The sequence below is a fragment of the Erinaceus europaeus genome, chromosome 20, assembly GCF_950295315.1.
Source record: "Erinaceus europaeus chromosome 20, mEriEur2.1, whole genome shotgun sequence".
Taxonomy (NCBI): Eukaryota; Metazoa; Chordata; class Mammalia; order Eulipotyphla; family Erinaceidae; genus Erinaceus; species Erinaceus europaeus.
Window position 1 is genome coordinate 57841008 of NC_080181.1, and position 12097 is coordinate 57853104.

General features: G+C 65.3%; 1 protein-coding gene across 4 annotated transcripts in view; it reads left to right on the forward strand.

Annotated features, from left to right (window-relative positions):
- STARD5 (StAR related lipid transfer domain containing 5) overlaps nt 1–12097 on the forward strand; it is a 130923-nt gene that overhangs the window by 426 nt on the left and 118400 nt on the right. Inside the window, exons 2-7 of one of the 4 annotated variants that reach the window (XR_009546644.1) lie at nt 787–836; nt 1144–1276; nt 2546–2590; nt 4738–4855; nt 4998–5091; nt 5682–5883. Coding sequence is in view for 3 of the 4 variants with exons in the window: in XM_060179544.1 (XP_060035527.1) it covers nt 787–836; nt 1144–1276; nt 2546–2590; nt 4738–4855; nt 4998–5091; nt 5682–5826 (585 nt within the window). In the remaining variant the exon portion in view is untranslated. Of the gene's footprint in view, nt 1–786; nt 837–1143; nt 1277–2545; nt 2591–4737; nt 4856–4997; nt 5092–5681; nt 6567–12097 lie in introns of those variants that run through there. The other 3 variants (XM_060179544.1, XM_060179545.1, XM_007523225.3) reach the window with 3 other exon arrangements.

The window sequence follows — 12097 nt, forward strand, 5'->3', positions numbered from 1 at the left end:
GTGAGAGGACTTGGCCACCTGTCCCCGTGGAGGCCTAGCCCGGCTCACCTGGCTGCCCTGTGTCCCCAGGAGCCGGGCAGCTGTCCCCTCTGTGGAGGCTCAGCCCAGCTCACCTGTCCAGCCTGTGTCCCCAGGAGCCAGACACCTGTCCCCTCTGTGGAGGCTCAGCCCAGCTCACCTGTCCAGCCTGTGTCCCCAGGAGCCAGACACCTGTCCCCTCTGTGGAGGCTCAGCCCGGCTCACCTGTCCAGCCTGTGTCCTCAGGAGCCGGGCAGCTGTCCCCTCTGTGGAGGCTCAGCCCAGCTCACCTGGCTGCCCTGTGTCCCCAGGAGCCGGGCAGCTGTCCCCTCTGTGGAGGCTCAGCCCAGCTCACCTGTCCAGCCTGTGTCCCCAGGAGCCAGACACCTGTCCCCTCTGTGGAGGCTCAGCCCGGCTCACCTGTCCAGCCTGTGTCCCCAGGAGCCGGGCAGCTGTCCCCTCTGTGGAGGCTCAGCCCGGCTCACCTTGCCCGTGGAGGCCGGGACTGCAGGTGGAGCGCCAGGCTTACTGTACCAGCCTGGTGATGACACTTGTAGCCTGTGACAGGCAGCCCCAGCTGCTCAGGGGAAGGGGGCAGGTGTCCTCCCAGGGCCGCACGCCCTTCCCTCCAGCACAGTGGGCAGCGGGGCCGTCCCCACAGCAGGGCCCACTGTGGAGAATCAGCTCCAGGCTCCTGTCCCTCCTCTGGCACAGGGGCTCCCCGGCCCCACTGGCGCTAAAGTCCTGCGATTCTGTGCCTTTTGACAGAACGGAGTTTGCGTGTCGTGGCGGCCATCTGTGGAGTTCCCAGGGAAGCTGTAAGTGCACGCCTCGCTCCCAGCTCCCAGCTTTCGGGGCACAAGCCCTTCCCGGGGTCTCTGCAGCTTTGCTTCCTGTAAGGTTCCCTCCCTACCTGGGCGCCAGGAATCAACTGGTTTTAACCAGATCACTGCCGGCCCAACGGTCTTGTTCCTGCAGGCCCCAGAGCAGGTGCCGACCTCAGCTAGCCCCTCCGCCAGGCAGGCAGTGCCCGGGCACGGTGCAGGGCCTGGCCTCCGTCCTCATGTACAGTCCCTGACACCCATGGCTGATGGGCCCCCGGGGCCGCCGCCTCTTTGTGCCCAGGTACCGAGGAGAAGGTATTGTGAAAGCGCCCTGGGAGAAGGTGTGGGACTGCCTGAAGCCCCTGGCCGGGAGCCTGCGTGAGAAGTGGGATGAGAACGTGACCAGCTTTGAAATTGTGGAAAGCATTACTGACGTAAGTCTGCCCGCCCCTGCGTCACCCTCCCCCGGGTCCCCAGTAGCTCAGTCCGGTCCCCGAGGCCTTAAGTTGACACAGAAAGGAATTTAGGAAAAGCCTCTTCTTTGAGCAGGGAAGGAGAAATGGAGCCTTTACTGGGGGAAAACAAAGTCTTCGTCCCCAGTGACAGTGGCAGGAGAAGACAGAATTGACAGCAGCCTTGTAACAACAGGCGGGCTTTCCGTCACTTCTCTGGGGAGGGGAGAGTATTTCCTGCAACGAGGCCCACAGATAGAAACTGTCGTGGCAGGCGGCTGGGTGGGTTTTCGCTCCTTTTGACAGATTTATTTAGGATGAGGGAGATAGCAAAATGGTTCTGCAAAGACTTTCATGCCTCGGGCTCCAAAGTCCCAGGTTCAGCTCATCACCACCTCCATCAGCCAGAACTGAGCAGCATTCTGCCCCTCCCCGTATCTCTTTCTCATTAAAGTAAAAGAAGAAAGAAAGATGGATCTGGAATGAGAGGGGGAAGAGAGAAAGTCCTGTGCTCTGCAGGATGCGCTGTCTCCCGGCCTGAGTTTTCACTATTTAGATGACCGCCACCTTCTCTCCCCCCACCTGGTCGGTCACTTTGCTCCTCCCCGTCCTCAGTTTACACAATGCATGTGCACGGAGCCCCTTTGCATCTACACAAGGCTGATGCCAGTTTCAGAAAGACCCTGAAATGTGGAGACTGCCAACCTGGGTCCCAAGAGCTGGGTGACAGCAAGGGACGTGGCCTGCGAGGCCCGGGTCCGGCAAGCCTGGCCACTGCTGGCAGGAAGCAGCAGGGACGGGGCGGGAGGGAGGGAGCTCTGGGGAGGAGGCTGGAGCCCCTGGGTGTGGTGGGGGTGAGGCAGGGCCCACCCAGAGCTGTCACAGCTCCAGCTGGAACTGCCCCTCTGGGTGGTGGGCAACCTCACTTTAGTCTGAACTCTGCCCATGAAGGCCGGCGTTACTCCACGTCAGTGAGCCGGGGCGCCCTCTGCTGGTGCGTGCTGGGAGGAGCAGTTCCCACCCTGAGATCAGAGCACATCCTACCCCTGAACCGGACGGCCCCGCCCTGAGCAGGGCTTGTCTAGGTGCTTCCGTCCCAGGGCCTCTGTAGCTTAAGAAGCCAGACGAGGCAGCTGTGAAGCCCCGCTGGGCAGGTGCTGAGCTTTGAGCCCCTTTTGGAGGTGGGCCGCACCCCTGGGTGCCAGGGGCTTCCAACACCTGTCATGGACTCACTGGTTTCCTTGGTTACAGACAGCCGGCCTCTGGCTCAGGGTGCGCCCCTGCTGCCTGCATGAGGTGTGTGGTTGTGAGGGCCGTGTGCCCGTTCCCTACATGGCCCTGTGGGTCCCGAGCCCGGGTGCAAGTGGCGCCTACCTTCCTCTCTTTGGGGCCTTCCGAGAGCTCTGTCTGCTCCCTTCCGCCCCTCCCCTGTGGCCTTGCTTTGTCCTTCCAGTGAGACGGAGCCCATGGGCTGTGCTGGGCTTCCCCACGCCGCTGTGCCACAGCCCCTCCATTGGTTCTGAGTCCGATAAAGCGTGCGCTCTACCTGCTGGGCTGCCTCCCAGCCTGGAAGATGCCTTTGATCGCTGCTGTCACTGGGGATTCCCTGCTTCAGGCCGACTTGTTCATCTAGAGAGAGAAAAAGGACAGATCACCGACAGAGCTCGCTCAGTGTGGGGCCGCCTGGGCAGGGTCCTGTTGTGGAAGGCGGGCATGCTCTCAGGCAAGCTGCTGTGTCTGCCCACTTCCATTTACTTACTTATTTATTTTGCCTCCAGGGTTATCACTGGGGCCTAGTGCTGGCACTACAGATCCACTGCTCCTAGTGGCTGTTTTTGTCCATTTTTTATTGGACAGGACAGAGAGAGTGGAGAGAGGAGGGGGAGATGGGGAGGGGGAGAGTGGTCTGGGAAGTGGTACAGTGGGTAAATCACTGGACCCGTAAACATGAGGTTCCTAGTTCAGTCTCCAGCATCACATGTACCAGAGTAATGTCTGGTTCTTTCTCTCCTAATGTCTTTCTCATTCATAAATAAATAAAAACTTTAAAAGGGGGGATCAGATGGTAGCGCAGCGGGTTAAGCGCAAGTGGCGCAAAGCGCAAGGACCGGCATAAGGATCCCGGTTCGAGCCCCCGGCTCCCCACCTGCAGGGGGTCGCTTCACAGGCGGTGAAGCAGGTCTGCAGGTGTCTGTCTTTCTCTCCCCCTCTCTGCCTTCCCCTCCTCTCTCCATTTCTCTCTGTCCTATCCAACAACAGTGACATCAGCAACAATAATAGCTACAGCAATAAAACAAGGAATCAAAAGTAAATATTTAATAAAAGGAATAATTAAATAGATATTTTAAAAAGAGAGACTTGCAGACCTGCGTCACCACTTATGAGGTTCAAAGTGGTGTCCTTGCACAGGTCCTTTCACTTAGTGCTACGTGCACTTACCCGGGTGCACCACTGCCCGGCCCCCCAGCCTGGCTTCCTTTTATATGGGCCGAATTTTGCTTTTTTTTTTTTTTAACATAAACTAAAATGAATGTGATTTAAACTAAGCGCATCTTACTGTGAACTGAGACGAAGTTAAAACTAACGTGCGGTTTCAGACAAGCGAGGTGAAGGTGCAGGTGTGAGACGGGCCGAGGCAGAGAGGGCGGCGGCCGGGGCCACCACGAGCAGGCAGTGCCACGCTGGGAGCCCGCGGTTGCTGCTGGGCAGAACAGGTGTGTGCCGGCAGGGTGGCCGAGGCAGAGGTTGAGATGCCCGTGCTCTGCTCTGCCATGGGTGCCGGCCAGGCTCGCCCAGCCCCTGCTGCAAGGGGAGCCGCGGTTCCGTAGCCTCTTGATCTCTGCATCTCCGTCTGAGAAGACATCTTGGAGCTGTGAGCTTAAGGCATTTCCCCACCTCTGCCCTGGCTGCCGCTGAGAAGGCAGAGTTCAGAAGGGCCCTCGGTGTGGCCTGTCCCCAGCAGGTGGCTCGGTCCTGAGGGCAGGGCAGGGCGCGGCCTTCTGGCAAGGGGGGCCACAGAGGGTAGAGAGACTCCCAGGCTCTCTCCTGGCCCCGGGGCTCCTGGCAGGGTCCGAGCCTGGCCGCCCTCGTCCACTGTGACCCTGCCAGGCCACAAGAGCGGGTTCTCCTGGGGCGGCAAACAGTGGTTGGAGCCCAGGCTGTTGAGGCACCCTGGCTCCGCATGGGGGGCTGTGCAGAGCAGTCTGTGGTTCCAGGGTCTTCCAGCAGTGTCTCCCAAGGGACAAGACCCAGAAGGCCGGGGCCTCCCGCTGGCCGCCTTTCCCCACTGCTCAGATCTTCCCTCGGGGGACTCCCAGAGGCCAGGCTGGCACCCGGCCTCCAAGGCAGGGGCCAGGGATGCTGCCCGGCGGGGAGGGCTGGCCGGGCGTGGGGTGCGGGTGAGGTTGCATGGAGCATCCCCCCACTGGAGCCCTATATGACAGACCCTCAGCGTCAGCAGGACGGCCACCCCCTCAGCCGCCATGAAGCTCATCTCGCCCCGAGACTTCGTGGACCTGGTGCTGGTGAGGGCCTACGAGGACGGCTCTATCAGCTCCAACGGTGAGGCCCCGCACCCCGGCCCGGCCGCCGGCCTGGTCCCGTGCACCGAACCTCGTGGGGGCTGGCCCTTGGTCAACCCAGTGCCACGTTCCTCAGACAGCGTGTGCCAGCTGCATCCCTGACACCCTCCTCTCTCCGGCAGCCACCCACACGGAGCACCCGTCCTGCCCCACCAGGCCCGGCTACGTGAGGGGTTTCAACCACCCCTGTGGTTGCTTCTGTGAACCGCTGCCTGGGTGAGGATGGTGGGGAGCCGGGGGTGACCAGTGCTGCCGTGGGGGGCTAGGAGGGGCGCTCACACAGCAGGGCTGAGCCCCAAGACTCTGCTCCAGCCTGGAGGCAGGCGGCAGAGAGGAGACCCCGGGGGCCCCACAGGTGAATGGTTGGGGCACACGGGGGCTTTGAGGCCCAGAAAATGGCTGCTGGGCACAGGGGTAGGGCTGAGGGTCAACCCAGAGGTGGAGCAGCTGGGGGGTGCTGGGTGGGCGCCATGCAGGGAGGACTCCGGCTGTTCTGGGGGAGGCCCTGTAGTCGCTGTGAGGGGCTTCCAGAGTGTGCTGGACACCGGCACGTCCACCTCCAGCCAGTGAGGGCTGGGCCCACAGGCCACCGTGCCGCCCAGACGGCTTCCCAGCACCCAGGCCACGAGGGTGGGGACACCAGCACCACTGTCCTTGCTCCCTGAGAACCACATCTCTCCAGCTGCTGCGGGGGGGGGGGGTGTCTAGGTCTAGGTAAGGGGTGTCTTGGGGGTCAGCTGGGCGGCCCTGCACGGACCCGCCGCAAAGCCCCCACCACTGCCCTGACCACCTGCTGTCCTCCACAGGGAGCCCAGCACCACCAGGGTGGTGGCCTTCTTCCAGACCGACCTGAGCGGCTACCTGCCGCAGAGTGTGGTGGAGGCCTTCTTCCCCCGAAGCATGGCCACCTTCTTCACCAACCTGCGCAGGGCCTCGACCAGCCTGTGCTGACCGCTGCCGGGGGGTGGGGGAGAGGGCTCAACCAACCAGCTCTCGGGTGCAAGGGGGGCCTCGTGCTCTGTCTCACACCCAGGTGCCTCCTGAGCTGGGGACCCTGCACCCCGCCCTCCTACCCCTGGAAGGAATCCGTCTCCCCTGAACTAGGTGTCCCCTGCACCCCACCCTCTACCCCCAGAGGAGACCCAGGTCCCCCCTGAACTGGGGCAGCCCCACTAAGTGACGACCAGGTCCTTGCTGCCTGTCCCCATGACTCCAGGCTCCCCGTTGACCCGCAGGGGTCCTGTCCTCTTGGGAGGGGCTCTGAGGCCTGCCCTGCCCGGCCAGGGGCCCGGTGATTCAGGAGGCCAAGCAGAGCCTTCATGGAGGAGGGCACAGTGCCTCCCTGCAGGCCTGGGGTGCGGTGCCCTGGGGCGGGTGAGCCTCCGGGCCTGGGGTGAAGACCTGCAGAGAAGAACAGGTCAGGAGGCTGGCCGGCTCAGCCTACAGCAGCCCCGCAGCAGTGGGTGGAGACCCGGAGCTCAGCCTACAGCAGCCCCCCAGCAGTGGGTGGAGACCCGGACTGAGCTGCTGTGGGCCAGGCTCTGCCCTGGTGGCCTTACTGGACTGGAGTGGCAGTGTCTCTGAGCCACAGACTGTCACTGGTGTCAGGCGGTCTCACCGGCCTGCAGTCCTGCTTTTGCCAAATAAAAGGAGTCACCAGCCCATGGGTGACCCCCAGGAACAAAGGTCAATGGACTGGAAGCAGCCTAAGCCAAGCACCTGGGGCTGGGAAGCCAGGGACTCGGAGGAGACCCCACAAATGGAGCCGCTGTCTTGTCCCCAGGCGTGCTTTTGTCAGGCGGGAACACCTGTCACTGTGCCTGGGGGCATCTTCCCCTTTCTCTTAACTATTACTCTCTGGTGGCCGGGTTGGCCTTGTCTTGAGTGAGGGTAGGGCACGGCTGGCTATGGGCAGCCAAGGGTGGCCTTGCAGGACCCCGGGTGTTCAGCTCCCCTGGGGGAGACCCAGCCTCAGCTACGCCGGCGGGCACAGGCCTCCTCCAGTGAAAACAGCTGGGAGGGGAGCTGGTGAGGGCCTGTCCCATCTACTCTGCGGCCTGGTCATCTGCGTCCTCACTGCCCTCTCCCTCGCCACCCCATTTCCTGGCAGTGCTTGTAACTGCTTGGCAAAGCCACCCCCACTCAGCGGGGCCCAGGAAGTGAGCACACTGGAGCCGCAGGCAGCCCGCCCTGAGCCCGGCTGGGGTGGCTGGCTGGCTGTGCACCGTCCCCCAGGACCCCGGGCTGGGCGCACAAAGCTGAGGGAGGTCGGGGGACGCTGCTGGTGGCCCTGCCTGTGGCTCACGCTGTATTTTTTTTTTTTTTTTTTGACACCTGCTTCACCGCCTGTGAAGCGGCTCTCCTGCAGGTGGGAAGCCGGGGGCTCGAACCGGGATCCTTATGCCGGTCCTTGTGCTTTGCTCCACGTGCGCTTAACCCGCTGCGCTACTGCCCGGCTCCCTCAATATTTTATTTTGCTTTAGTGATTAGATACGTAGACCAGGTAGATAGACTGATGTATGACGGTGCTGGGGACTGAACCTGGCTGGGGCCTGCAGAACCATGATGCAGTCTCCCCAGCCCCAACTCTGCCCCCACGCTGTATTTTTTCTAAGACCCCTGAAGGAGCAAGCTGTCAGGTGTCTATCCAGAGAGGAAGCGGCTGAGCGCTGCTTGATGCGAGCACAGCTATGCCGGGGTCGCTCGGGGTGCGCGGGTCCGCCTGCCAGTGGGGCTTCACGCCTGCCCCCTCGTCTCTGCCCTGTGTCTGGAGGGGAGCAGAGGCGCACACAGGAGCAGCAACAGAAAACAGGGCCCAAGTGAAGCCTGAGAAGTTAACGGTGGCAGCTCCAGCGGCCCCGGAAAAGGAGCGGGCCTGGAGGGCCGACCCAGGCGCGGGGGGCGGAGCGTCCGCCTAGGGGGCGGGGCCTGGGCAGAGCTGGGCGTGGTCTGAGGGGGCGGGGCATGGGCGTGGTCTGTTGGCGCGTCCGCCGCGGGGCGGGCCCTGAGCGTGGTCTGCGGGGCGTCCGCCGCGGGGGCGGGGCCTGGGCGTGGTTGGCGAGGCGAGGCCTGAGCGTGGTCTGCGGGGAGGGGCCTAGGTGTGGTCTGTGGGGCGTCCGTCGCGGGGCGGGGCCTGGGCGTGGTCTGCGGTGCGGGGGCCTGGGCGTGGTCTGCGGGGAGGGGCCTAGGCGTGGTCTGTGGGGCGTCCGCCGCGGGGCGGGGCCGCGGCGTGGTCTGTGGGGCGGGGCCTGGGCGTGGTCTGGGGGCGTCCGCCGGGGGACGGGGCCGCGGGGTGGTCGCGGTCTGCGGTGCGGGGCCTGGGCGTGGTCTGCGGGGCGTCCGCCGCGGGGGCGGGGCCTGGGCGTGGTCTGCGGTGCGGGGGCCTGGGCGTGGTCTGCGGGGAGGGGCCTAGGCGTGGTCTGTGGGGCGTCCGCCGCGGGGCGGGGCCGCGGCGTGGTCTGTGGGGCGGGGCCTGGGCGTGGTCTGGGGGCGTCCGCCGGGGGACGGGGCCGCGGGGTGGTCGCGGTCTGCGGTGCGGGGCCTGGGCGTGGTCTGCGGGGCGTCCGCCGCGGGGGCGGGGCCTGGGCGTGGTCTGCGGTGCGGGGGCCTGGGCGTGGTCTGCGGGGAGGGGCCTAGGCGTGGTCTGTGGGGCGTCCGCCGCGGGGCGGGGCCGCGGCGTGGTCTGTGGGGCGGGGCCTGGGCGTGGTCTGGGGGCGTCCGCCGGGGGGCGGGGCCGCGGCGTGGTCTGTGGGGCGGGGCCTGGGCGTGGTCTGGGGGCGTCCGCCGGGGGGCGGGGCCGCGGCGTGGTCTGTGGGGCGGGGCCTGGGCGTGGTCTGGGGGCGTCCGCCGGGGGGCGGGGCCGCGGCGTAGTCTGTGGGGCGGGGCCTGGGCGTGGTCTGGGGGGCGTCCGCCGCGGGGCGGGGCCGCGGGGTGGTCTGCGGTGCGGGGCCTGGGCGTGGTCTGCGGGGCGAGGCCTGAGCGTGGTCTGCGGGGTGGGGCCGCGGCGTGGTCTGTGGGGCGTCCGTCGCGGGGCGGGGCCTGCCGTGCGCGCGCGTGCTGGGCGGGGCTGAGGCCGCCCGGCGCAGTCTCACCTTTGGGCCCCGAGCTCCTTCCAGAAGCTTCTGGGCGGCGAGCTGCGGAGCGGCCCGGCTCAGCGCTGAAGATCAGCCCGGCTGAGGGGGCGGACAGACCCGGGAGCCCCTCGCCCGCGTAGGCTCCCCTCCGGCTGCAGGCTCCGGCGTCAGGTGGGACGCGCCCAGGTGAGGGCGGGGCTCCTCGGGGAGGCGGCGTCTGCTGGGCGTCGTTCCCTGGCGTCGGTCCCGCCGCGTCCACAGAGCTGTGGGCCGTCTGTCCCCACACGGCGCTGAGCCGAGCCCTAGGGCCCCCCCCCCGGCCCAGCTGCGCCCACGTGAGCAGCCCCACGCCAGGGCCCCCACCTGGGTGCTGGGTGTGAGCCGTATCTGGGTGCTGGCTGCTGGGTGTGAGCCCTACCTGGGTGCTGGCTGCTGGGTGTGAGCCCTACCTGGGTGCTGGCTGCTGGGTATGAGCCCTACCTGGCTGCTGGGTGTGAGCCCTACCTGGCTGCTGGGTGTGAGCCCTACCTGGGTGCTGGGTGTGAGCCCTACCTGTGTGCTGGCTGCTGGGTGTGAGCCCTACCTGTGTGCTGGCTGCTGGGTGTGAGCCCTACCTGGGTGCTGGCTGCTGGGTATGAGCCCTACCTGGGTGCTGGGTGTGAGCCCTACCTGTGTGCTGGCTGCTGGGTGTGAGCCCTACCTGGGCGCTGCCTGCTAGGTGTGAGCCCTACCTGGGTGCTGGCTGCTGGGTGTGAGCCCTACCTGGCTGCTGGGTGTGAGCCCTACCTGTGTGCTGGCTGCGGGGTGTGAGTCCTACCTGGGTGCTGGGTGTGAGCCCTACCTGTGTGCTGGCTGCTGGGTGTGAGCCCTACCTGTGTGCTGGCTGCTGGGTGTGAGCCCTACCTGTGTGCTGGCTGCTGGGTGTGAGTCCTACCTGTGTGCTGGCTGCTGGGTGTGAACCCTACCTGGGTGCTGGCTGCTGGGTATGAGCCCTACCTGGGTGCTGGCTGCTTGGTGTAAGCCCAACCTGGGTGCTGGCAGCTGGGTATGAGGTCCCACCTGGGTGCTGGCTGCTTGGTGTGAGCCCTACCTGGGTGCTGGCTGCTGGGTGTGAGCCCTACCTGGGTGCTGGCTGCTGGGTGTGAGTCCTACCTGTGTGCTGGCTGCTGGGTGTGAGCCCTACCTGGGTGCTGGCTGCTGGGTATGAGCCCTACCTGGGTGCTGGCTGCTGGGTGTGAGCCCTACCTGGGTGCTGGCTGCTGGGTGTGAGCCCTACCTGGGTTCTGGCTGCTGGGTATGAGCCCTACCTGGGTGCTGGGTGCTGGGTATGAGCCCTATCTTGGTGCTTGCTGATGGGTATTAGCCCTACCTGGGTGCTGGCTGCTAGGTATGAGGTCCCACCTGGGTGCTGGCTGCTCGGTGTGAGCCCTACCTGGGTGCTGGCTGCTGGGTGTGAACCCTACCTGGATGCTGGCTGCTGGGTATGAGGTTCCACCTGGGTGCTGGCTGCTGGGTGTGAGCCCTATCTGGGTGCTGGCTGCTGGGTATGAGGTCCCACCTGAGTGCTGGCTGCTGGGTTTAGGTCCCACCTGGGTGCAGCTGCTGTGTATTTGCCCTACATGGGTGCTGGGTGCTGGCTGCTGGGTATGAGCCCAATCTGGGTGCTGGCTGCTGGGTATGAGGTCCCACCTGGGTGCTGGCTGCTTTTTATGAGCCCTACCTGGGTGCAGCTGCTGGGTATGAGCCCTACCTGGGTGCTGGGTGCTGGCTGCTGGGTATGAGCCCTACCTGGGTGCTGGCTGATGGGTGTGAGCCCTACCTGTGTGCTGGCTGCTGGGTGTGAGCCCTACCTGGGTGCTGGCTGCTGGGTATGAGCCCTACCTGGGTGCTGGGTGCTGGGTGTGAGCCCTACCTGGGTGCTGGCTGCTGGGTGTGAGCCCTACCTGGGTGCTGGCTGCTGGGTGTGAGCCCTACCTGGGTGCTGGCTGCTGGGTATGAGCCCTACCTGGCTGCTGGGTGTGAGCCCTACCTGGGTGCTGGGTGTGAGCCCTACCTGTGTGCTGGCTGCTGGGTGTGAGCCCTACCAGGGTGCTGGCTGCTGGGTGTGAGCCCTACCTGGGTGCTGGCTGCTGGGTGTGAGTCCTACCTGTGTGCTGGCTGCTGGGTGTGAGCCCGACCTGGGTGCTGGGTGCTGGGTGTGAGCCCTACCTGGGTGCTGGCTGATGGGTATGAGCCCTACCTGGGTGCTGGCTGCTTGGTGTGAGCCCTACCTGGGTGCTGGCTGCTGGGTGTGAGCCCTACCTGTGTGCTGGCTGCGGGGTGTGAGCCCTACCTGGGTGCTGCCTGCTAGGTGTGAGCCCTACCTGGGTGCTGGCTGCTGGGTGTGAGCCCTACCTGGCTGCTGGGTGTGAGCCCTACCTGTGTGCTGGCTGCGGGGTGTGAGTCCTACCTGGGTGCTGGGTGTGAGCCCTACCTGGGTGCTGGCTGCTGGGTATGAGCCCTACCTGTGTGCTGGGTGTGAGCCCTACCTGGGTGCTGGCTGCTGGGTGTGAGCCCTACCTGTGAGCTGGGTGCTGGGTGTGAGCCCTACCTGGATGCTGGCTGCTGGGTATGAGGTTCCACCTGGGTGCTGGCTGCTGGGTGTGAGCCCTATCTGGGTGCTGGCTGCTGGGTATGAAGTCCCACCTGAGTGCTGGCTGCTGGGTTTAGGTCCCACCTGGGTGCAGCTGCTGTGTATTTGCCCTACATGGGTGCTGGGTGCTGGCTGCTGGGTATGAGCCCAATCTGGGTGCTGGCTGCTGGGTATGAGGTCCCACCTGGGTGCTGGCTGCTTTTTATGAGCCCTACCTGGGTGCAGCTGCTGGGTATGAGCCCTACCTGGGTGCTGGGTGCTGGCTGCTGGGTATGAGCCCTACCTGGGTGCTGGCTGATGGGTGTGAGCCCTACCTGGGTGCTGGCTGCTGGGTGTGAGCCCTACCTGGGTGCTGGCTGATGGGTGTGAGCCCTACCTGTGTGCTGGCTGCTGGGTGTGAGCCCTACCTGGGTGCTGGCTGCTGGGTGTGAGCCCTACCTGGGTGCTGGCTGCTGGGTGTGAGCCCTACCTGGGTGCTGGCTGCTGGGTGTGAGCCCTACCTGGGTGCTGGCTGCTG